At 41.5% G+C, this 26,251-nt stretch overlaps 2 protein-coding genes across 2 annotated transcripts in view; one reads left to right on the top strand and one right to left on the bottom strand.

The window, feature by feature from the left end:
* Positions 1-26,251, top strand: part of CCR1 (C-C motif chemokine receptor 1) — a 173,024-nt gene that overhangs the window by 108,211 nt on the left and 38,562 nt on the right. The gene's annotated exons all lie outside the window — the stretch shown is intronic.
* CCR3 (C-C motif chemokine receptor 3) lies at positions 1,342-3,420 on the bottom strand. Its single transcript, XM_017964858.5, has one exon. The coding sequence runs from the start codon at positions 3,410-3,412 to the stop codon at positions 2,345-2,347; it is 1,068 nt and encodes a 355-aa protein (XP_017820347.4). The 5' UTR covers positions 3,413-3,420; the 3' UTR covers positions 1,342-2,344.

The following is a 26,251-nucleotide window of genomic DNA, read 5'->3' as shown; positions in this document are numbered from 1 at the left end:
TCACAGGGCTAATTCACGGCAGGAAGCTTCTGATGTCCTTACGGCTGGTAGGACAGATGCCTACTTCTGAACATCTGCATAGCAGCCTTGCCTTTTATTTTTTATATCATTCTAAGGTTGTATTTGTTTTTTGAAATAGTAATAGGTCCCCATAATTGAAAACCCAGAAGGCACAAAAAGTCATGTTGCTTTTCCTGCTCCAGCCACCCATATCCCTTCCTAAGGAGAGCCACCGGTACTGGTTTCTTTTGTATCCTCAGAGAGATGGTCTATGCACCTAAGTGAAGAGAAAACATGAGTATATGTGTGTGTGCGTGTGTTTTAAGTATACGACACACTTTGATTTTTACACGCAGCCATGTGTCCCTCCTAGTGCTTTAACTCATCCTTCATGCTGCCTCTTGATCCACTTCTGAGTGCTCCTGGGACCTTTCTTGCCGGCTGCTGATCTCTCCTTGCATCCAAACGTTCACTCACTCCCAACTTCCCTCCTGCATGGTTCTGGAGCCTCCACTCTGTGCTCTATGCCTCACCAGATGTACCTTCCTGCATCATTTTTCTGCCCTGCTTTAAACCCTTCCATAGCTCCCCTCGTGTGAAATTCATGGCCCACCTCAAACTGTCCATGCTACCTCCTGTCCACAAATGTGCAGGCCCTCCCCTCTCCCCTTTGGGTGGAGCATTCCCTTGGCTTAAAGGTGCCTTCTCCTGAATCCTCTCCCTTTTTAAATCCTGCCTTTCTTTCAGATAACTGCTGAAAAGCTACCTCCTCCATGAAATCTTCCTCCCCTCAGGTTCCAGCAAGAAGTAGTTTTTCCCTTCCTGGCCCAGGCATAGCATTGAGTGTCTGCCTCCTGGCACTGGAGTTTGTTTCCATCTTAGCCTCTTACTAGACTGAGGGTTTCATAGGGGCAGGGATTGTGCTTGTCTTACACATTTTTGCATCTTTCACTTAACCTGAAGCAGTGTTTGTGCACGCTGTCCCGATCACCTAACAGACAGCTATTGGATGGACAGCTGGCAGGGCTCACAGTGCACAGTCATATATGAGCTCTACTGAGAGGCATAAATTAATCAGCAGCTTAGAACTTACTTCCCCTAGGAGCCATAACTAGGGAAAGACAAAGGGAATGGAGAACTGGGCTGTTCCTACTCGTTTTTTTTTTTTTTTTTTGCTATTTTTTTTTATATACTTTTACATCGTAAGTTGTATGTTTTCCAGCTTAGGATGCAGCTCACACAAAGTCTTATTCACCTTTGTATTTACTACAGCTTCTAGGGCCATGGTAGGCCCAAGCTCCCAAGAAAAGCTCAACTGAATAAAAATGATGGACTACTAGAAAGTCCCACTAAACCAACTGGTTTATGATGAACTGACATCATACCTATGCTGTCCTGGGTGGTGATTGTTCTTGGCAGTGCCTAGATCCCAAGGGTATTTTACATTTCCTTCTGACGCCAAAATCTGCAATTTCAAGGATTTAATTCTGGAATGTCCAGACGTTTTAGACAGAGCAGTTGTTTTAAAAGTGTGGTTCCAGGACCAGCATCATCAGCATCACCTGAAAACTTGCTAGTGATGCTAGGCACATTCTCGGGTCTCATTCCAGATCTGCTAAATCATAAACTCTGGGGTGGTCCCCAGCCATCCACGTTGTCATACACCTTCCAGGTGCTTCTGACACCAAGTTTGAGAGCCACTGAGCTAGAGGTGCAGAGAGTCTCTGCAAGCCCAACGTTTTCCTGCCCCGCACCTGGGCTACTTCACATGTACAGGAGGCCCCTGGCCTCCTCTGCAATGTAAGATGGGCATTCAGAGGATGGTGCACACCTCTCAGGGCTCTGTGAGTCACCCATGGGAAATGCTGTCATTCAGTGTGAACAGGAAATCAACAACTTATTAAGAATATTTAGAACAGGAATAGCATGCTTTTATGTTGCTTAAGATTACTTATTCATACTGAAAGAAACAAGCCTTTCATCAAGCAGGGAAAGAACTAGGCACATTAGAAAATAAAATCATTAGCTGGTCGTATTGTGTGAAAATGTTTTGTTTAGATCAATAGCTGGCTGAAGTTAAGGTATACGATATAAAAGTTTTGCCTTTTTGTAGAGGCATATAGTAACTGTCTAACGTTCAGGTGCGCTAAAATGTATGTAACTCTTTGAGAAGCAAAACTCTGCTTTTTAGGGTTGATGAGTACACTGCTTGGGGTGCATGCATCTACTGCTACTGCCGTGTGTAGGAAGTTCGAAGGAGTGTTCAAGTGGTGAGCGTGGAAGGCTTAATGCGTTTGCTTCGTCTGCTCGGTCCGTCCTCTTTAGGTAGTTTTCCGCATCTGACCTAAAACACAATAGAGAGCTCCGGCTCTGCTGTGGATGGAGAGACAGAGCTGGTTCTCTCCAGCTTCTCACTAGGAAGGAATGGGATGTATTTGCTCACGTAGACGAGCACGTGCCTGTGGAAGAAGTGGCACAGGTACTTGCGGAACCTCTCTCCAACGAAGGCGTAGATCACCGGGTTCACGCAGCAGTGGGAGTAGGCGATCACCTGCGTCACCAGTAGGGCCAGGTCCAGATCCTTGCTCTGCTTACAGTCATATCCAAACAAGTTGACTTGAAAGGTATAGAGAAGGAGAGCCAGGTTGTAGGGTGTCCAGAAAATGAAAAACACCACCATGATGACTAAAATGAGTCGGATGGCCTTGTACTTTTTTTTACTGGGGCACCTCAGCAGTGTTTTGACAATTCCTGTGTAGCAGATGGCCATAACGAGCAGAGGCAGAGCGAGAACCAAGATGTTTACTCTCAGAGCATAGAAATGCTTCCAGCTTTGTGCTCCATCCTCGGGGTACACAGGGTTGCAATAAGACCCTTGGAGAACGTTTTCGGTCTTTTGGAAGATAAATTCAGGAAGAGCTGCTAGCACTGCCAAGCCCCAGGTGACAATGCTGGTGATGACACCAAAAGTGACAGTGCGGGCTCGAAGGGCAAACACGGCGTGGACAATGGCCAGGTACCTGTCGATTGTCAACAGGATGATGAAAAAGATCTCGCTGTACAAGCCTGTGAAATAAAACCCCGAGATGGCCTTACACATGCCATGGCCAAAAACCCAGTCACTCCACATGATATAGTGGATCCAGAATGGAAGGGTGAAGAGGAAGAGCAGGTCAGAAATGGCCAGGTTGAGCAGGTAGATATTGGTCATAATTCGGAGCCTCCTGTATTTTATGAGGATCACCACCACCAACACATTGCCCAAGAGGCCCACAATGAACACCAGGGAGTACAGCGGGGGCAGGAACTTGGCAATCAGTGCTCTGATATCGCCTTTTGTGCAGAGCTCACCCGATTCATAATAGAAGGGCGTGGTACCAAAGGTCTCAACCGTATCTAGTGAGGTCGCCATTTCGCTTCTCCCTGTGATCAAAGAAGAAAAATACAATCCCACAATTAAGCATCATCACCCTTTGTAAAACACAGCGGTTGATTTATGCATGTACTCAACGAAGACGCTACATGTGATAGCAGCCTGGGGATTCTTTAACATGAATTTCAAAAAGCATATCAGAGGTGCCAGGAGGGGGGTTCAGGAAGAAAGAGTTTCTGAAGCTTTCAAAGGCAGCATGACCCAGGATGGGAAAAGAAATGTGGGATAGTGGTGAAGAATGGCGATACTGATTTCTGAAAGCATTTGAAGGAAGAAATGCAAAACAGGAAAACACAGGCTGGATAAAGATAACAATAATAATAATAATTATTATTACTACTGTCTCATGGCATTTTGCATTTTACAGTTTACAGTTTATATATGACTTTCAAAATCCTTATCCACTTAAAAGCAAAATATATATAAAAATAATAACAATGATTATTACAATTACTAGTAACTGTGCTTCTCTGGGGCCCCATAATGGTCTACCCTTCATTATAGTTAATGGGGAAATTGAGTATTAAAGAAATGTAGAGATGTGTCCAAAATCCTATAACAAGTAAATATAAAATTTGGGCTGGATCTTCAGTCTCTATGTCCATTTCTCCTGTCACTAGATTGAAATGTAGCAATTTTTAAATTTAACTTTTGAAAATTTTGCTATGGACTTGAGGAACAACTGGATTGTGTGCTATTAACAGCATCCTTATTCCTAATGGCATAATCCATTCCACAGCGGCTATGACAAAAATACATCTTTTATCTGTTGCACATGGACAATCACAGTAATGAACTATTACAATTATAAGCAGCATTCATTTAGGTTACTTTCCTTTTCCAGCTCCTTGTGATGCTGAGTTAGGCTGGTCTTGTACCCTAGGAACTTCTCCATTACAAAGGGGTGAGCAGGAGGGGGTCAATTAATGGTATTTCTTATTAGACTCAATATTTCTTATGCCAGGGGCCCTGAGGCCAGTGCCTGCTTTTCTTGAGATTACGGACTTAAGTGGAGAAGGAGAAAAATAGGAAGCAGATAAGGTGGGAGTCATGGAAAGATGGTTAAGCCACACACTGGTTCCTTGGAGGGCATTCAACTGACTTTCTCCTTTCAAGGAGGGAAGGACAAGGGTGAAGATGTGAATATACAGGCTGATGGGCATTTCTCAAAGTAAATCTGAGAAGTGCTTAATAACTGGGGCTAATACCATGAATTGTTTTTCTTCTTAATAAAATGATCGATGGAATACTGAGGCCCCACACATTGGGGTTCTGTGTGGTCAAAGTCAGTGAGAGTAGAGATGGAAATGGAGCCAGTGCTAGCACCCCTCAGCTGGATGCCTTGCACAAGTCCTTAATGCAGAGCCTCCTTTACTTATCTCCAAAGTGAGGACCATTGGGTCACTGGGGTTGCCATGAGGATAAACGAGAGAGTGTATGTGAGTTCACATTTGAAACTGGAAAAAGCTGTAAAACTGGTAGGAAGCAGGAATGAAAGAAAGACTATCAGAAGCCATTTCAAGTGAAATTAGGGTCCCTTGGGTGGAACTTGTTGCTTTCTTTTCATGGGTCTGTTCAGGTCCATCTCCCACTGATCAATGACACATTCCAGGCTTTTGAGGAGGAAAATGGACTTGAGGAACAAATGGTTTGCGTGTGTTACTATCAGCATTCTTATTCCTAATAGCAAATCCAATCCATAGCAGCTGAGAAAAAAAATACACATTTTGTCAGTTACACATGTAGAGTCACGGAGAGTGTCCTTCTAAACTTCAGCATCTAAAGCAAGAAAGCAACAGGCTGTTTATTCCGGAGGACAAAGGTATGGTAGCCTGTACTCACTGTTAGTTATTTCTATTTATTTTCCTTTTCTCCAAGAGTGATTTAAAAACAAGACAAACTTTTTAAAAATCTCTTAAGTTTTGCTCAATTTGCCTCTTTAACTCATGTTATTTCTGTAAAATCAACATGATTGGGATGATAAATCACAGAACCTTTTTGTTTGGGCTTCAGGGCTGCCTATGAGCTTTTAGCACTAAAGTTCAAAGCTCAAGAAAGCATGCAGGTTCCCCAGCGTCAGCAGCCCAGGCCTTGATTACCAGCTGCGTGGGGTCAGAGAGAGAAAATCTCATCTGGGCAGGGCACCTTGGCTCATGCCTGTAATCCCAGTACTTCGGGAGGTCAAGGTGGGAGGCTTGCTTGAGCTCAGGAATTCAAGACCAGCCTCAACAATATAGTGAGACCCTGTCTCTACAAAAAGAAAAAAGAAAAATTAGCCAGGCATGGTGGCACATGCCTGTGGTCCCAACTACTTGGGAGGCTGAGGTGGGAGAATCGTTTGAGCCCAGGAGGTCGAAGCTGCAGTGAGCTGTGATTGCGCCACTGTACTCCAGCCTGAGTAACAGAATGAGACCCAGTCTAGAAAATAAAAAAATTAAAAACCTGATACGGTTTTCATCTGTCTACCCAGTGTCAATCAAGATGAATGTTTATATACAAAATAGTCAAGAGGTTTGAATTAGGCTTTCAAAATGACCTTTTGCAGTTTGGAAAATGATAGGGTGATAGTAAATAAGAACAGCAAAAAAGAAGAGCACAAAAACAAAAGTGGAAACCGCCCCAGTCTCCTCATGCAGCTTTACCACTGTTAACATTTCTTTGAACAGCTGTGCATGCATATGTGCAAGATTTACAAAAGTGAGGTCAACTAAAACTACTGACAGTACAACTCAGCAGTGAAATCTGCAAGGACTCTTTAGTCTCCAAACTATGTTGGTCTGTTACCAGCTTCTCATCTGCTGGGCAGCAGGGAAAAGGATTCACACATTTTAGTCCAAAGTGGCTTAAACTCCTCTTGATTCATTCATTTGAACAATGATTTTAGGTTTTACTCATCCTTTTTATGCTGTCAGCTTATAATTTCAGTTTCTTTTCTCAGTGGTCCTTTCTAAGATGGTGGCAGAGATCTGGAGGAAGGGCCAGTACAACTTGAGGCATGGGGCAGAGTGGGAAGGGGGTGTCCCTGTTTGTTGTTGGTCCTTGATTTATATGGCTGGTGTCTGCTGAACGGGGATGACCTGGTCCCAACCCTGAGCCATTTTCTGGAATCTGCTGTGGTGGTTTGTAGCTAGTGGACTCATGAGGTATTCACTGTTAAGTCTTCCTTGGGCTGGAATGGAGAGACCTCTCTGTTACCACTACATCCCACCAGGGCCCTGGCCCAGGCTATGTACCTTCTCCTGCACTGGTAGGCACCGAGCCAAGGCTGCTGCTCCTTGACTCCCTGCCTGTTCCATGAACAAACTGAGGAACTCTCAAGAGTACAAACTAGATCTTTTTTTTCTACTTGACCACCAACTTAACCACACTAGCCAACCCATCTAATAAGGAAGTGCCCTGCATGGAGACATTCCTTGGGGGTCACTAACTTAGCAGAGAGCCCTCCATGCCCTCGAGTTCTGATGGGGCAGGGAGGGAGCCACAGGTGTGACTGCTTTCTTTCATAACCACTGTGTCTCTTCTCACATTCCCTGGGGTCAAAGGAGCCCCCTCCTCTACATTCTTTTCTCCCTAACAAATCTCTATGGTCTAATCTAGCAACACTGACTCTTGAAATGCTAAACTGTATACATAATATAGCATATTAAAATATATGTACACAGTAAAAATGGAGGTTGCCTCGATACATATATTTCAAGGCAGTTTCTATTTTATTCTGTAATAAGTAATACATACCTTTTCATGTCAAAAAGCATAGATTTACATTCACCAATTTTAAATTTAGTGAATGTTGCAAATCTGAATTGAGATTAAACATCTAGACCTGGACCTTTGAACTATACAACCACCCCCTTCTCCCACTCAGTGGCTTTCAGCGTAGGACTGAGAGTTACAACACCAGCTTCTCTGTTTCTGAGGCCTTCAGTCTGAGACTGAGCCACAATACCAGTATTCCAGGATCTCCAGCTTGCAGATGATCTGTTGTGGGACTTCTGAGCCACCATAATCGTGAGCCAATTATCCTAATAAACCCCATCTCATGTATCTATATACATATCCTATTGGTTCTGTCTCTGGAGAACCTAGACTTATATAAATTTGGTATTGAGGAAGCTGAGTATCATTTCTTCTTCCTGGAATGATATGCCTTTATGGTTTTCAATACTAATACAAGTTAAGGATTCTCAAACCGATGTCTTAAGCCCTGATCCAAACTCCTACTCAAAATTTCATCTTAAGTGTCTAATGAGCATCACAATATTCCAGTACTCCTCCTTTACTCTCAGTGGAAGAGACTGGGGAAATTTTTCCCAGAAAAAAAAAAAAAGCCTGTAATAAGCTAACTGTGTGAGGTTACTTAATGGTGAAATAAAAATTTTAAAGTGAATTATTATTGGTGCCACAAAAACACCAATCCCTTAATTGCAACAGCTGAGCAATAAGCATACTTTTAAATGGACAGCATATACTTATGCAATGTGTAGACCACAACGACTCTGCAAACAAGTGCAGCAAGTATTTTGAAGAATATAGAAGTGAAAACACAGGGAAAAAAAATGTAAGAAATCTCCCTTGCCAAGTTACTCAATTATGAATCACTTCTGCCCTTTCACCCCTAGTGCCAATTCACTATGCTATGCATTTAATCTCTGCATCACTTTTTGTAGTGGAGGTATAAACTGTGTAAAGACATTTAGAGAGTTCTAATATGTTTTATGGATTTTTTTGTGCAAATTTGGCTCCTGAAGGTGCATTACCACTACAACTTTTTGTGTAAGCATTGTGTGTGTATATACAAATGTCAAAACCTCCTTGATAAATAAATATATCCTTTCTGTACTTCTGTGCTTGTGAAAGATACAATTTCTCAAGATCTTGTTTCTGGCAAATGTGGTGGTGACTCATTGTGGTTCTTGGTTGATCTCATCCAGAGACTTAGCATGTCCGTCACAGTATTTCACATGACCACAGTTTATAAAACTGGGTGCACAAAATTACCGACTATAGTTATATGCATTTATACATTGTGATTTTTGACCTATTTATTTATGAATATAAGTCACCTGCTTATAACTGTTATACCCGTGTGACTGTTGTTAGTATACCTGTTTACACTTGCAAAAATATATATGACATTATTCCCTGTTGTGAAGTGGTTTTTTTTATGAGTTTTCAAAATAAATTCCCCTTTAGGAATATAAATAAATGTCTTTTAAATTACTGTTTTCAGAGTTATATTTTCAGGATTTTAATCTTTTGGGATTGTGGTTTTGGGATTTAAATTTTTAGGGATTCTGGTCTTTTCGGATTTCAACATTTGGGATAATGGAATTCAGGATTGTGTCTTTTGGGATTATAGCCCAAACTCCCCAAGGCCAACCACCCGTAGCCACATAGCCAAGACTGAAGTCATCCTGATTTCCCTGAAAAAGCTAGCTGTAATAATAAATGTAACACAACATATAAGCTCTAGGTCATAGTCAGCACAATCCAGTGAAATTAAAAGCATCAGCTATAGACAAATCAGCTTTAAATATTCTTGCTTCAGCACCATTGTTAATGCATAACAGTGACTCACAAAAAACGGTCAAAATACTGAAAGACCTCTACAGGGAAAACTACAAAACACTGCTGAAAGAAATCATAGATGACACAAACAATGGAAACACATCTCATGCTCATGGATGGGTAGAATCAATATTGTGAAAATGACCATACTGCCAAAAGCAATCTACAAATTCAATGCAATTCCCATCTCAATACCACTGTTATTCTTCACAGAACTAGAAAAAAGTTCCTAAATTTCACATGGAACCAATATAGAGCCCACATAGCCAAAGCAAGATAGCAAAAAGAACAAATCTGAAGGCATCATGTTACCCAGCTTCAAACTATACTATTTTTTTTTTAATTTTTTATTGGATTATAGGTTTTGGGGTACATGAGCAGAGCATGCAAGACAGTTGCGTAGGTACACACATGGCAGTGTGCTTTGCTTTTCTTCTCCCCTTCACCCACATTTGGCATTTCTCCCCAGGCTATCCCTCCCCACCTCCCCCTCCCACTGGCCCTCCCCTTTTCCCCCCAATAGAACCCAGTGTTTAGTACTCCCCTTTCTGTGTCCATGTGTTCTCATTTTTCATCACCCACCTATGAGTGAGAATATGCGGTGTTTCATTTTCTGTTCTTGTGTCAGTTTGCTGAGGATGATGTTCTCCAGATTCATCCATGTCCCTACAAACGACACAAACTCATCATTTCTGATTGCTGCATAATATTCCATGGTGTATATGTGCCACATTTTTCCAATCCAGTCTATTATCGATGGGCATTTGGGTTGATTCCAGGTCTTTGCTATTGTAAACAGTGCTGCAATGAACATTCATGTACATGTGTCCTTATAGTAGAACGATTTATAGTCTTTTGGATATATACCCAGTAATGGGATTGCTGGGTCAAATGGAATTTCTATTTCTAAGGCCTTGAGGAATCGCCACACTGTCTTCCACAATGGTTGAACTAATTTACAGTCCCACCAACAGTGTAGAAGTGTTCCTTTTTCTCCACATCCTCTCCAGCATCTGTTGTCTCCAGATTTTTTAATGATCGCCATTCTAACTGGCGTGAGATGGTATCTCAATGTGGTTTTGATTTGCATCTCTCTGATGACCAGTGACGATGAGCATTTTTTCATATGATTGTTGGCCTCATATATGTCTTCTTTCGTAAAGTGTCTGTTCATATCCTTTGCCCACTTTTGAATGGGCTTGTTTGTTTTTTTCCTGTAAATCTGTTTGAGTTCTTTGTAAATTCTGGATATCAGCCCTTTGTCAGATGGGTAGACGGCGAAAATTTTTTCCCATTCTGTTGGTTGCCGATCCACTCTAGTGACTGTTTCTTTTGCCGTGCAGAAGCTGTGGAGTTTCATTAGGTCCCATTTGTCTATTTTGGCTTTTGTTGCCAATGCTTTTGGTGTTTTGTTCATAAAGTCCTTGCCTACTCCTATGTCCTGGATAGTTTTGCCTAGATTTCCTTCTAGGGTTTTTATGGTGCCAGGTCTTATGTTTAAGTCTTTAATCCATCTGGAGTTAATTTTAGTGTAAGGTGTCAGGAAGGGGTCCAGTTTCTGCTTTCTGCAGATGGCTAGCCAGTTTTCCCAACACCATTTGTTAAACATGGAATCCTTGCCCCATTGCTTGTTTTTGTCAGGTTTATCAAAGATTGTATAGTTGTATGTATGTTGTGTTGCCTCCGGTGCCTCTGTTTTGTTCCATTGGTCTATATCTCTGTTTTGGTACCAGTACCATGCTGTTTTGATTACTGTAGCCTTGTAGTATAGTTTGAAATCCGGTAGTGTGATGCCCCCCGCTGTGTTCTTTTTGCTTAGAATTGACTTGGCTATGCGGGCTCTCTTTTGGTTCCATATGAAGTTCATGGTGGTTTTTTCCAGTTCTGTGAAGAAAGTCAATGGTAGCTTGATGGGGATAGCGTTGATTCTGTAAATTACTTTGGGCAGTATAGCCATTTTCACGATATTAATTCTTCCTAACCATGAACATGGAATGTTTCTCCATCTGTTTGTGTCCTCTCTGATTTCGTTGAGCAGTGATTTGTAGTTCTCCTTGAAGAGGTCTCTTACGTTCCTTGTGAGTTGTATTCCAAGGTATTTTATTCTTTTTGTAGCAATTGCGAATGGCAGTTCGCTCTTGATTTGGCTTTCTTTAAGTCTGTTGTTGGTGTAGACGAATGCTTGTGATTTTTGCACATTGATTTTATATCCTGAGACTTTGCTGAAGTTGCTTATCAGTTTCAGGAGTTTTTGGGCTGAGGCAATGGGGTCTTCTAGGTATACTATCATGTCGTCTGCAAATAGAGACAATTTGGCTTCCACCTTTCCTATTTGAATACCCTTTATTTCTTTTTCTTGCCTGATTGCTCTGGCTAGAACTTCCAGTACTATATTGAATAGGAGTGGTGAGAGAGGGCATCCTTGTCTAGTGCCAGATATTAAAGGGAATGCTTCCAGTTTTTGCCCATTCAGTATGATATTGGCTGTTGGTTTGTCATAAATAGCTTTTATTACTTTGAGATACGTTCCATCGATACCGAGTTTATTGAGGGTTTTTAGCATAAAGGGCTGTTGAATTTTGTCAAATGCCTTCTCTGCGTCAATTGAGATAATCATGTGGTTTTTGTTTTTGGTTCTGTTTATGTGGTGAATTACGTTGATAGACTTGCGTATGTTGAACCAGCCTTGCATCCCTGGGATGAATCCTACTTGATCATGATGAATAAGTTTTTTGATTTGCTGTTGCAATCGGCTTGCCAATATTTTATTGAAGATTTTTGCATCTATGTTCATCATGGATATTGGCCTGAAGTTTTCTTTTCTCGTTGGGTCTCTGCTGGGTTTTGGTATCAGGATGATGTTGGTCTCATAAAATGATTTGGGAAGGATTCCCTCTTTTTGGATTGTTTGAAATAGTTTTAGAAGGAATGGTACCAGCTCCTCCTTGTGTGTCTGGTAGAATTCGGCTGTGAACCCGTCTGGACCTGGGCTTTTTTTGTGTGGTAGGCTCTTAATTGCTGCCTCAACTTCAGACCTTGTTATTGGTCTATTCATAGTTTTGGCTTCCTCCTGGTTTAGGCTTGGGAGGACACAGGAGTCCAGGAATTTATCGATTTCTTCCAGGTTTACTAGTTTATGCGCATAGAGTTGTTTGTAATATTCTCTGATGATGGTTTGAATTTCTGTGGAATCTGTGGTGATTTCCCCTTTATCATTTTTTATTGCATCTATTTGGTTGTTCTCTCTTTTCTTTTTAATCAATCTGGCTAGTGGTCTGTCTATTTTGTTGATCTTTTCAAAAAACCAGCTCTTGGATTTATTGATTTTTTGAAGGGTTTTTCGTGTCTCAATCTCCTTCAGCTCAGCTCTGATCTTAGTTATTTCTTGTCTTCTGCTGGGTTTTGAGTTTTGTTGATCTTGCTCCTCTAGCTCTTTCAATTTTGACGATAGGGTGTCAATTTTGGATCTCTCCATTCTCCTCATATGGGCACTTATTGCTATATACTTTCCTCTAGAGACTGCTTTAAATGTGTCCCAGAGGTTCTGGCACATTGTGTCTTCGTTCTCATTGGTTTCGAATAACTTCTTTATTTCTGCCTTCATTTCGTTGTTTACCCAGTCAACATTCAAGAGCCAGTTGTTCAGTTTCCATGAAGCTGTGCGGTTCTGGGTCGGTTTCTGTATTCTGAGTTCTAACTTGATTGCACTATGGTCTGAGAGGCTGTTTGTTATGATTTCAGTTGTTTTGCATTTGTTGAGCAGTGCTTTACTTCCAATTATGTGGTCAATTTTAGAGTAGGTGTGATGTGGTGCTGAGAAGAATGTGTATTCTGTGGATTTGGGGTGGAGAGTTCTGTAAATGTCTATCAGGTTTGCTTGCTCCAGGTCTGAGTTCAAGCCCTGGATATCCTTGTTGATTTTCTGTCTGGTTGATCTGTCTAGTATTGACAGTGGAGTGTTAAAGTCTCCCACTATTATTGTGTGGGAGTCTAAGTCCTTTTGTAAGTCATTAAGAACTTTGCCTTATGTATCTGGGTGCTCCTGCATTGGGTCCATATATGTTTAGGATTGTTAGCTCTTCTTGTTGTATTGATCCTTTTACCATTATGTAATGGCCTTCTTTGTCTCTTTTGATCTTTGTTGCTTTAAAGTCTATTTTATCAGAGATGAGAATTGCAACTCCTGCTTTTTTTTGCTTTCCATTAGCTTGGTAAATCTTCCTCCATCCCTTTATTTTGAGCCTTTGTGTATCCTTGCATGTGAGATGGGTTTCCTGGATACAGCACACTGATGGGTTTTGGATTTTTATCCAATTTGCCAGTCTGTGTCTTTTGATTGGTGCATTTAGTCCATTTACATTTAGGGTTAATATTGTTATGTGTGAATTTGATACTGCCATTTTGATGCTAAGTGGCTGTTTTGCCTGTTAGTTGTTGTAGATTCTTCATTATGTTGAAGCTCTTTAGCATTCAGTGTGATTTTGGAATGGCTGGTACTGGTTGATCCTTTCTATGTGTAGTGCCTCTTTTAGGAGCTCTTGTAAAGCAGGCCTGGTGGTGACAAAATCTCTGAGTACTTGCTTGTTCGCAAAGGATTTTATTTTTCCTTCACTTCTGAAGCTCAGTTTGGCTGGATATGAAATTCTGGGTTGAAAGTTCTTTTCTTTAAGAATGTTGAATATGGGCCCCCACTCTCTTCTGGCTTGTAGTGTTTCTGCCGAGAGATCTGCTGTGAGTCTGATGGGCTTCCCTTTGTGGGTGACCCGACCTTTCTCTCTGGCTGTCCTTAGTATTCTCTCCTTTATTTCAACCCTGTTGAATCTGACGATTATGTGCCTTGGGGTTGCTCTTCTTGCGGAATATCTTTGTGGTGTTCTCTGTATTTCCTGCAATTGAGTGTTGGCCTGTCTTGCTATGTGGGGGAAATTTTCCTGGATGATGTCCTGAAGAGTATTTTCCAGCTTGGATTCATTCTCTTCGTCCCCTTCTGGTACACCTATCAAACGTAGGTTAGGTCTTTTTACATAGTCCCACATTTCTTGGAGACTTTGTTCATTCCTTTTTGTGCTTTTTTCTCTGATCTTGGTTTCTCATTTTATTTCATTGAGTTGGTCTTCGACTTCAGATATTCTTTCTTCTGCTTGGTCAATTCGGCTATTGAAACTTGTGTTTGCTTCGCGAAGTTCTCGTATTGTGTTTTTCAGCTCCTTTAATTCATTCATATTCCTCTCTAAGTTATCCATTCTTGTTATCATTTCCTCGAATCTTTTTTCAAATCTTTTTTCAAGGTTCTTAGTTTCTTTGCATTGATTTAATACATGATCTTTTAGCTCACAAAAGTTTCTCATTATCCATCTTCTGAAGTCTAATTCCGTCATTTCGTCACAGTCATTCTCCATCCAGCTTTGTTCCCTTGCTGGTGAGGAGTTTTGGTCCTTTCTAGGAGGTGAGGTGTTCTGGTTTCGGGTGTTTTCCTCCTTTTTGCGCTGGTTTCTTCCCATCTTTGTGGATTTGTCTGCTGGTCGTCTGCGTAGTTTCTGACTTTTCGATTGGGTCTCTGAGTGGACACCCAGAATGTTGATGATGAAGTATTTCTGTTGCTTGGTTTTCCTTCTACCAGTCTAGCCCCTTTGCTGTACGACTGCTGAGGTCCGCTCCAGACCCTGCTTGTCTGGGGTGGACCTCTAGCAGCTGTGGCACAGCGAGGGATGCTACCAGTTTCTTTTTCTGCTATCTTTGTCCCAGGATGATGCCTGCCTAATGTCAGTCTTTTGGATATAGAGGGGTCAGGGAGCTGCTTGAGGAGACAGTTTGTACTTTATAGGGGTTTAATTGCTGAGCTGTGCGCTCTGTTTTTCCTTCAGGGCTGTTAGGCTGCTATGTTTGATTCTGCTGCAACAGAGCTCATTAAAACCCCCCCTTTTTTTTTTCTCTCAAATGCTCTGTGTTGAGGGGTTCGGGCTTTATTTTTGGATGTTCGATGAGGTGTCCTGCCCAGCTAGAAGGCAGACTAGCCACTGTTTGGTTGCCGAGGCTCCGCCCTGCTGTTGTGTGATTCGCCCTGTTCCTGCAGGCTCTGCTGTGGTCTCCGCCATGCCCTGCGGCAGAGTCTCTTCGTTGTAGTGTGTTGCCTCAGCAATGGCAGGCTGCGTCAGCAGTGGGTGTGTATCTCAGTAGGGACGGGTTGCCTCAGCAACGGCTGGCTGCGTCAGCAGTGGGCGTGTATCTCAGTTGGGGCGGGTTGCCTCGGCAACGGCTGGCTACATCAGCAGTGGGCGTGTATCTCAGTTGGGGTGGGTTGCCTCGGTAGTGGTGGACGCCCCTCCCCCACAGAGCGTCTCGGACCGTCTGCTCGGGATAGTTTGAAATCGCGGTTTTGTTCGTCCCACTGGGTATCCCAAACGATCTGTCCCTGCAATCCCCTGGGCTGGGCTACTGTCCAAGTCTCGTTCAGTCTCAAGTGCAGCCCTCTCAAGTCTCAGGTTGCTGGTTCAACAAGGCACCCGGACAAGCGTGCCCTGTGGGGATTGCTGGGTAGGGCCGGCCGCCGCCGCCCCGGCTGCCGGCTTCACCAGGCAGACCTACTGCCTGGCATCCCGTGTCTTTTTATACTTGGGAGTTTCCCCATTCTGTGGGCAACAAAGATCAGTCTGGAAATGCAGCTCTGACTCACCGTTTGCGGATTCAACACGAGCTCCAATCCTGGGTTGTTCTCACAGCACCATCTTCAGGGTTTTTCCCAAACTATACTATTAATATAAGGCCATAGTCACCCAAACAGCATGGTACTGGTATAAAAACAGGTACATAGACCAATGTAACAGAATAGAGAACCCAGAAATAAAGCCAATACTTAAGGCCAACTGAGCAACAGTTGGCCTTAACAGTTTGTTTGCTTCAACAAAGCAAACAAAAACATAGAGTGGGGAAAAGATGCCCTACGCAACAAATGGTGCTGGGATAATTGGCAAGCCACATGCAGAAGATTGAAACTGGATCCTCATCTCTCACCCTGGACAAAAATCAACTCAAGATAAATCAAAGATTTAAATCTAAGACCTGAAATCATAAAAATTCTAGAAGATAACGTTGGAAGAACTCTTCTAGATATTGGCTTATGCAAAGAGTTCATGACCAATAACCCAAAAGTAAATATAATAAAAACAAAGATAAATAGATGGGACTCAATTAAACTGAAAAGCTTTTGTACAGCAAAAGAAATAATCAGTAAACAGACAACCCACAGAGTGGGAGAAAATCTTTGCAATCTGTACATCTGATAAGGGCCCAATATCCAGAATCTACAAGGAACTCAAACAAATCAGCAACAACAACAACAAAATCCCATCAAAAAGTGGACTAAGGACATGAATAGACAATTCTTAAAAGAAGATACACAAATGGCCAACATACATATGAAAAAATGCTCAACATCACTAATTATCAGAGAACTGCAAATCAAAACCACAATGTGATACCACCTTACTTTTGCAAGAATGGCTATAATAAAAAAAATAATAGATGTTGGTGAAGATGTGGTGAAAAGAGAGCACTCCTACACTGTTGATGGGAATGTCAACTAGTACAACCCCTGTGGAAAACAGTGTGGCGATTCCTTAAAGAATTAAAAGTCAATCTACCATCGGATCCAGCAATCCTCCTTCTGGGTACCTATCCAGAGGAAAATAAGTCACCATATGAGCAAGATAGTTGCACACACGTTTATAGCAACACCATGGTAAACTACTCAGCCATAAAAAGGACCAAAATTATGGCATTGGCAGCAACCTGGATGGAATTAAAGATGATTCTTCTAAGTGAAGTCACTCAGGAATGGAAAACAAACACTGTACATTGTCTCTCACAAGTGAGAGCTAAGCTGTGAGAGTGCAAAGGAATAAGAAAGATGGAATGGGGCTGGGCGTGGTGGCTCAAGCCTGTAATCCCAGCACTTTGGGAGGCCGAGGCGGGTGGATCATGAGGTCAAGAGATCGAGACCATCCTGGTCAACATGGTGAAACCCCGTCTCTACTAAAAATACAAAAAATTAGCTGGGCATGGTGTCATGTGCCTGTAATCCCAGCTACTCGGGAGGCTGAGGTAGGAGAATTGTCTGAACCCAGGAGGCAGAGGTTGCGGTGAGCCGAGATCACGCCATTGCACTCCAGCCTGGGTAACAAGAGCGCAACTCCATCTCAAAAAAAAAAAAGAAAGATGGAATGGACTTTGGGGACTCGGGGGCAAGGATGGGAGGGGGTGAGGGATAAAAGACTACACACTGGGTACAGTGTACACACTGCGCAGGTGATGGGTCCACCAAAATCTCAGAAATCACTACTAAATAACTTATTCATGTAACCAGATACCACCTGTTCCCCCAAAACTTTCAAACCCAGGGGGAAAAATGCTTCCTCCTTTATGCTTTATAAACTGTGGTAAGTGCTCTAAGTGGAATCCCTACACTTTCAGACCTATGTTTCCTGGCTCTCGAACTGCTCTTCTGTGTGCACAATAAACTCCTACAACTTTAAATTTTGATCTTATTTCACATTTGACAAATGTAAAGTCTCCTTTATTCTCTCCCTTCTCAATTTCCTCTCCTCCTCAGAAGAGTTGTTGTTGAGTCTTCTTGATATTTTGTTTATGTATTTATACTCGTAATTATAAGTGGCTTTTTTGGTACATAACTCAGAACAAGAAATATCAGGCTTTCTGTGACCTTTTACACTTTACATCTTGAAAATCCTTCTATATCAATACTTGTAGAACTGCCTCATTCTTTCTAATAGCAAGATGGTATTCCACTGTGTGGAATCTAAACAGTTTTCTAGGGCAAAACAGCCAGCTAGCATCAAAATGGCAGTATCAAATTCACACATAACAATATTAACCCTAAATGTAAATGGGCTAAATGCACCAATCAAAAGACACAGACTGGCAAATTGGATAAAAAACCAAAACCTATCGGTGTGCTGTATCCAGGAAACCCATCTCACATGCAAGGATATACAAAGGTTCAAAATAAAGGGATGGAGGAAGATTTACCAAGCAAATGGAGAGCAAAAAAAAGCAGGAGTTGCAATTCTCGTCTCTGATAATATAGACTTTAAAGCAACAAAGATCAAAAGAGACAAAGAAGGCCACTACATAATGGTAAAAGGATCGATCCAACAAGAAGAGCTAATGATCCTAAATATATATGGACCCAATACAGGAGCACCCAGATATTTAAGGCAAGTTCTTAATGACTTACAAAGAGACTTAGGCTCCCACACAATAATAGTGGGAGACTTTAACATTCCACTGTCAATATTAGACAGATTGACCAGACAAAAAATTAACAAGGATATCCAGGGCTTGAACTCAGACCTTGAACAAGCAAACCTGATAGACATTTACAGAACTCTCCACCCCAAATTCACAGAATATACATTCTTCTCGGCACCACATCACACCTACTCTAAAATTGACCACATAATTGGAAGTAAAGCACTCCTCAGCAAATGCAAAACAACTGAAATCATAACAAACAGCCTCTCAGACCACAGTGCAATCAAGTTAGAACTCAGAATTCAGAAACTAACTCAGAACCGCACAGCTTCATGGAAACTGAACAACTGGCTCTTGAATGTTGACTGGATAAACAATGAAATGAAGGCAGAAATAAAGAAGTTCTTTGAAACCAACAAGAACGAAGACACAACATGCCAGAATCTCTGGGACACATTTAAAGCAGTCTCCAGAGGAAAATATATAGGAATAAGTGCCCATATGAGAAGAGTGGAGAGATCCAAAATTGACACCCTATCGTCAAAATTGAAAGAGCTAGAGAAGCAAGATTAAAAAAACTCAAAAACTAGCAGAAGACAAGAAATAACTAAGATCAGAGCAGAACTGAAGGAGATAGAGACACGAAAACCCCTTCAAAAAATCAATAAATCCAAGAGTTGGTTTTTTGAAAAGATCAACAAAATAGACAGACCGCTAGCCAGACTGATAAAAAAGAAAAGAGAGAACAACCAAATAGATGCAATAAAAAACGATAAAGGGGAAATCACCACAGATTCCACAGAAATTCAAACCATCATCAGAGAATATTACAAACAACTCTATGCACATAAACTAGTAAACCTGGAAGAAATGGATAAATTCCTGGACACCTGTGTCCTCCCAAGCCTAAACCAGGAGGAAGCCAAAACTATGAATAGACCAATAACAAGGTCTGAAGTCGAGGCAGCAATTAAGAGCCTACCACACAAAAAAAGCGCAGGTCCAGATGGGTTCACAGCCGAATTCTACCAGACACACAAAGAGGAGCTGGTACCATTCCTTCTCTCCACAGCTTCTGCACGGCAAAAGAAACAGTCACTAGAGTGAATCGGCAACCAACAGAATGGGAAACAATTTTTGGAGTTTACCCATCTGACAAAGGGCTGATATCCAGAATTTACAAAGAACTCAAACAGATTTACAGGAAAAAAACAAACAAGCCCATTCAAAAATGGGCAAAGGATATGAACAGACACTTTACAAAAGGAGACATACATGAGGCCAACAAACATATGAAAAAATGCTTATCATCACTGGTCATTAGAGAGATGCAAATCAAAACCACATTGAGATACCATCTCATGCCAGTTAGAATGGCGATCATTTAAAAATCTGGAGACAACAGATGCTGGATAGGATGTGGAGAAACAGGAACATTTTTGCACTGTTGGTGGGGGTGTAAATTAGTTCAACCATTGTGGAAGACAGTGTGGCAATTCCTCAAGGCCTTAGAAATAGAAATTCCATTTGAGCCAGCAATCCCATTACTGGGTATATATCCAAAGGACTATAAATTGTTCTACTATAAGGACACATGCACACGAATGTTCATTGCAGCACTGTTTACAATAGCAAAGACCTGGAACCAACCCAAATGCCCATTGATGATAGATGGGACTGGGAAAATGTGGCACATATACACCATGGAATATTATGCAGCAATCAAAAATGATGACTTTGTGTCCTTTGTAGGAACATGGATGAAGCTGGAGAACATCATTCTCAGCAAACTGACACAAGAACAGGAAATGAAATACCGCATATTCTCACTCATAGGCGGGTGATGAAAAATGAGAACACATGGACACAGGGTCAGTACTACACACTGGGGTCTATTGGGGGGAATAGGAGAGGGACAGTGGGGTGGGGGAGCTGGGGAGGGATAGCCTGGGGAGAAATGCCAAATGTGGGTGAAGGGGAGGAAGGCAGCAAAACACACTGCCATATGTGTACCTATGCAACTATCTTGCATGTTCTGCACATGTACCCCAAAACCTAAAATGCAATGAAAAAAAAACAGTTTTCTATTAACAGACTTCAGGTTACCCACACTGGGCATCAACATGAAATTTACCAGTGTAACAAACCTTCACATTTACCCCTAAACCTAAAACAAAACTAGAATACAAATAGTCCAAAAAAAAAATCCTATATATTTCTAGTTTCCCATAAGGTTAACATGTGATAGAATTTATAAAGAAACTTCCTGCATGTAAATCTACTTAAATTTAATCTTAGTTTAATCTAAATTAATAAAAATGTTATATGCAGATAGTGGTAAGGATCATTTCACAGCATCCTAAAGTGGTCCAAATACGTCCAGGGTTCATTTAATGCAAAGAATGACCAACTGAAATGCAGTCAAGAGGCAGCCTTACCCAATAAAGATGAGTTGAAGACGTCCTGGGTATTCATCCTGGAGAAAAGCCACTTTGGGGAGGGAAGAGAGCATGCAGATAAGGATCAGAATTATGTGTGACTCCCAGCAAGGCCCCCCAGAACCAGCAAGAGGTAGTTTAAATATGCAAATTCAACCACCACTCAAGAATACCTTAAGTAAAAATTATCCAGCAATGAAATGTGTGCCATGTGAGGTCCTGAGTGAGCTGTAATTAAAGGAATTCACTCAGAGGCTAAGTGACTTCTTATCAGGAACAAGGTAGGAGGGATTCCCCTAGAGGGAGGAAGGTTGGCTAGAACGGCACTTCTCAGCCCTGGCTGCACGTGGAAGTCACCAGGAAGCTCTTGAAAATCCCCAGTCTACACCCCTGAACAATTAAATCAGAGTCTCTGGAGATGGCACCTGGCTCTCAGTGGTTCTCAATGCTCTCCTGGTGATTCCCTTGTCCAGCCAATGTTGACAACTCCTGAACTACACGACATGAAATCCCTCCTAAATTTTATTATTATTTTTTCATCTCTGAGTCATATAACCCTCCAACCTACTTTAAGGGTAGTAAGAAGGGGAAACTTTGGGGTAGAATAAAGAATATCCTTAGCTGCAAGTTCTTTAGAAGCTAACACCATGAATGGCAAACAGAAGAGCCAATTTAGTGACAGGCTATATTACAGTATCATCCAGAGCAAATCAAATGTACCACCTGACTCTCCATTTACCTCTCCACCAGCTATCCCTTCATGTTTTTATCCAATTACTCATCCAGCTATTCAGCTTGCCTCCCATCTATGCAATTAAGCTGATACCCTTCTAACCCCTCCTGCTTACTTCCTCTCCTTCGTTTCTTTCCTCAAAAAGCCTAGGGTAGCCAGAAAAGTTAGTTATCTGTGCAGTGATCCAATAGATCTTTTCTGTATTAGTGGAAATGTTCTGTATCTGTGCTGTCCAATAAGACAGACACTTGGCCAGGCACGGTGGCTTACACCTGTAGTCCCAACACTTTGGGAGGTAAGGTGGGCGGATCATTTTAGCTCAGGAGTTCAAGACCAGCCTGGCCAACATGGTGAAACCCTATCTCTACTAAAAACAAAAACAAACAAACAAACAAGCTGAGCAGGAGTGGCACACACCTGTAATCCCAGCTACTTGGGGAGCTGAAGCAGGAGAATCTCTTGAGCCTAGGAGGCAGAGGTTGAAGTAAGCCGAGATTGTGCCATTGCACTCCAGTCTGGGAAAAAGAGTGAAACCCTGTCTCAAAAAAAAAAAAAAAAAAAAAGATAGACACTAGCAGCTATTGAGCACTTGAAATGTGGCTAGTGCAATTGAGAAACTGAATTTTTCATTTTATTTAGTTAATTTAAACTTAAATAGCCACATGTAGCAAGTAGCCAAAACAGTGGACCATACAGGCCTGGTGTCTAGCATGATGCCTGACAAACAAAAGCTGCTTAATCAACTCTTCTTAAGTGTACGAAAGAATAGAGTAGAATAATTTTTACTCTGCTTTGCACTGTCCAGACTACACATCTGAAATATTATGTTCTGTTTCAGCCACCAAATTTTAAGAGGCTCAGTATCAATTTAGAATATAGAATGAAGTAGGATGGTAACGGTTCCCAAACATCAGCCATAGTTAGCAGAACTTGGAACATTTTGTATGAAAAATAATAGTCTTTGAATGAAATTGACCTAAATACCCATCAATGACAGATTGGGTAAAGAAAATGTGGCATATATATATATATACACACACACACACACAAACACACACACATGGAATACTACGCAGCCATAAAAAGGAACCAGATCATATCTTTTGCAGGAACATGGATGGAGCTGGAAGCTATTATCCTTAGCAAACTAATGCAGGAACAAAAAACCAAATGCCACATGCTCTCACTTAGAAGTGGGAGCTAAATGATAAGAACTCATGAACACAAAGAAGGGAACAACAGACACTGGGGTCTACTTGAGTGTGGAGGGTGGGAGGAGGGAAAGGAGCAGAAAAACAGCTATTGGCTACTAGGCTTAATACCTGGGTGATGAAATAATCTGTACAACAAACCCGTATGGCGTGAGTTTACCTACATAATAAACCTTCACATGTACCCCCAAACCTAAAATAAAAGTTAAAAAAAAGAAAATAATTGTCTTTGGATTCATTTTAGTTCTTTTCTTTTTAATGCCTTTGGTCTGGATCAAAGGTTTTGTTTTGTTTTGTTTTAATTAAAGGCAATATAGGATAGAAAAGTCTATGATATGATAGCTTTTCCTGTGGAAGAGGAAGTAGACTCTCATAGAGCTTCTAGAGATTTGATGACATTGTAGGAAACTGGATTCACCCATACATAGGGAAGAACTTTCTGAGAACAGTGAAGGAAAAGGATGAAGAAGCCAGTGTGCTTCTTCCCTGGAAATACACAAGAACCTCTCAAAGTTCAAATCATGAATGAATGCAGACTTTTTTCCAGTTGCCAACATTTCCCAGCATTGGTATTTTAGGGCACATGAATGAAGTGCTATGTAGGCATTGTATTAGGTATTACAAGAAATCTAGATATGGTTTAAAGTGTGCTGGAGGACATTCATAGGTTATTAGCAAATACTACATCGTTTTGTATAAAGAACTTGAGCATCTACAGATTTTGATATCTGCAGGGTCCCTGGAACAAATCCCTCACAGACACCAAGGGAGATATCTCGTTCACCCAGGCAAAAAGATACCAAATCAATCAACTGATCCATCTAATAGCTTGACTTAGTGTGGATTTTCAATGAAAATCTCAAATAAATACATGTATTTCCACACATACATACTCAAGGTACACATGCACATGTATATAATTGACCCTCCATATCTATAGGTTCCACATTTGTGTATTCAACCAATCACAGATCCAAAAGATCTGGAAAAAACCACAAAGTTGCAAAAACCAAGACTTGAATTTGTCATGCAGCAAGTGCCATGTTGAACCCACATGAATGAAGCACTGTGTAGGCATTGTATTAGGTATTACAAGAAATCTAGGTATAATTTAAAGTGTACTGAGGATATTCATAGGTTATTAGCAAATACTACATCATTTTATATAAGGAACTTGAGCATCTATAGATTTTGGTATCAGCAGGGGTCCTGGAACAAATCCCTCACAGATACTGAGGGAGGACTGTATACACACACACACACACACACATATAAATTATATTTTCACTGACTGTTTCTTATAAGCCAATATAAATAAACACAATCTATTAACTGTAAGCTCTTTGGAGTAGTCATATGCACAGTAGTTGAGCATTTGTGAAAGTATAGGAAGGTAACATAGGCACAGATGTTGACTAAAGAGGTATAAAGGGCCAAGTTTGGGTGAGTGCAACAGGCAAACATATCATTGTGTGGGTGGGAGATAGAAAGGGAAAATTAGAAAAAGCAAGAGGAAAATGGAGATAGGTAGTTATATTTTCTCCCACTCTGGCCCCAATGCTACCTCTAAATTGCTGTGTGCCTTTCTTCTCCTCCCTCCTAGATCCAAAAGCACTGTTGGAAGTTATTACTTCCACCCACCTGGACCGCTCCTTGCTCCCCATCCCTTTTCCTGGAAAAGCGACACCTACCTGAGAATCTCTTCTAAGTAAACAACTTCTGTTGTATTTTGATAAGTTCTTGCCCAGATAAGCACAAGAAGATAAGTGGCACCTGCTAACTTAGTGAAGTCCTTGATATGTCCAGTGACAGCTTAGGTGTCACCACTCTTGAAACCGGAGATAGCATCAGATCTAAGACATTAGTAAAATAGTAAACAATGTAACTATATAACTTCCTGTTTTAAACCGAATAGCTTCTCAGGTTTTGCAAGTTTTCAGAAAGATACTGCATTTGGTTCAGTTCTTCTTTTTCATGATTGACACCTCATAGTAACCACTCAGCTGAGAAATCCTTGCAATGGGTGCTGCTTTAGAGCTGCTTTACTCCATTGGCATTGTTCCTTTTTGGTGGCGGTGGTGAGGTGGTTAAATTTTTTTTTTTTTGATAGCATCTCACTCCGTTGCCCAGGCTGGAGTGCAATGGCATGATCTCAGCTCACTGCAACCTCCACTGGCTAATTTTTGTATTTTTAATAGAGACAGGGTTTCCTCATATTAGCCAGGCTGATCTCAAACTTCTGACCTCAAGTGATCTGCCCATCTTGGCCTCCCAATGTGCTAGGATTTATAATTCCTGAATAAGCATTGATTTGACCCATCAGGAGACAGGAAGAAGAATGAAATAAGAATTTCCTGGCAAAGGAATAAACTAACTATTCTGCAGGGTCCCATAGGATACTTTGATGGGGCAAGAGGTATATGAAAAGGTTTAGATGAGTCTAGAAGACTCGAGTTTGTTTCAGTTGTGGCACACACAGCTGCATGACCTTGGGTAGTAATTTAAACTCGGTGGACCTCAGCTTTCTCATCTCTAAACTGTAATGATATTTAAGTCATAGCATTGCCATGGAACCAACTAAGATAAATATGTGAAAGGTCTCTGCAAAATATATAGGGCTAAGCAAATGCATAGTGTGGGTAGAATGCCACTGCGACATAAGCATCACGGGGCGGAGCCGTGTGCCTGCTGTATGTGCTGATGTGTCCCTTGGGACCTAGCACAGTAATGGGCACAGAGTAGGTATTCACCCAATATCTGTGGGAAGAACTCTGACCAAGCATGGTGTGATCTTTGATAAACTGACTAACTGGACAAATGAATGTAATTCGCCAAAGTGTTTCTCAAACATTTGATGTGTGTGTAGGACTGTGCTGTATGCTTCATGATAAAGAAAACATAGGAACAAAAGACAAAGAGGAAGGAGGGAGAGAGACAGAAGACAGAGAGAGAAAGAATAGGGAGAGAATTTGAGGGAGAGAGAAGAAAGGGAGGAAGGGGCTCAGTTTCCACCTTAAACAGTCTATAACCTTGTTGGTGATCAGAGACAACAGAGACCTGATACAATACCAAGAATGCTCAAATATAGTAAAGCATAACCAAAGAAACATTTAACTATTTAATCTACAGCATATTCAAATAGCATATTCAAATTGGCTAAAACAAAATTTTTGAGTGATAATAAGAGCCTAGACTTTGCTGCTGGACACCTGGGTTTAAAACCTACCTTTACCACTTAATAGTGATATCGCCTTAGGCAAGCTACATAACCTCTGTGTGTCTCCACGTGCTCTTCTGCAAAATGATATAGCAATGCCTAGCTAGCAGGATCCGTGTGGTGAGGAGTAAATACATTCGGATATATGCAGACCAGCACGTGGCATGTGGACAGTGTCAAGAAAATACGTATCATGGTTTTTATGACAGATCCTCTCTGTGAGAACAAGGCATCCACTCAGGGTGGCCTGAAATATAGTATAATATCTTGTGCTCGAGGCCGGGCACGGTGGCTCAAGCCTGTAATCCCAGCACTTTGGGAGGCCAAGGCGGGTGGATCACGAGGTCAAGAGATCGAGACCATCCTGGTCAACATGGTGAA

Source organism: Callithrix jacchus, chromosome 15 (genome assembly GCF_049354715.1).
Source record: "Callithrix jacchus isolate 240 chromosome 15, calJac240_pri, whole genome shotgun sequence".
Taxonomy (NCBI): Eukaryota; Metazoa; Chordata; class Mammalia; order Primates; family Cebidae; genus Callithrix; species Callithrix jacchus.
The sequence above is the reverse complement of the archived record's forward strand: the minus strand, read 5'-3'. Positions and strand labels throughout refer to the sequence as shown.

Coding starts and splice junctions, on each gene's coding strand:
- CCR3 (XM_017964858.5), bottom strand. CDS start 3,412: ATGGCGACCTCACTAGATACGGTTGAGACCTTTGGTACCACGCCCTTC.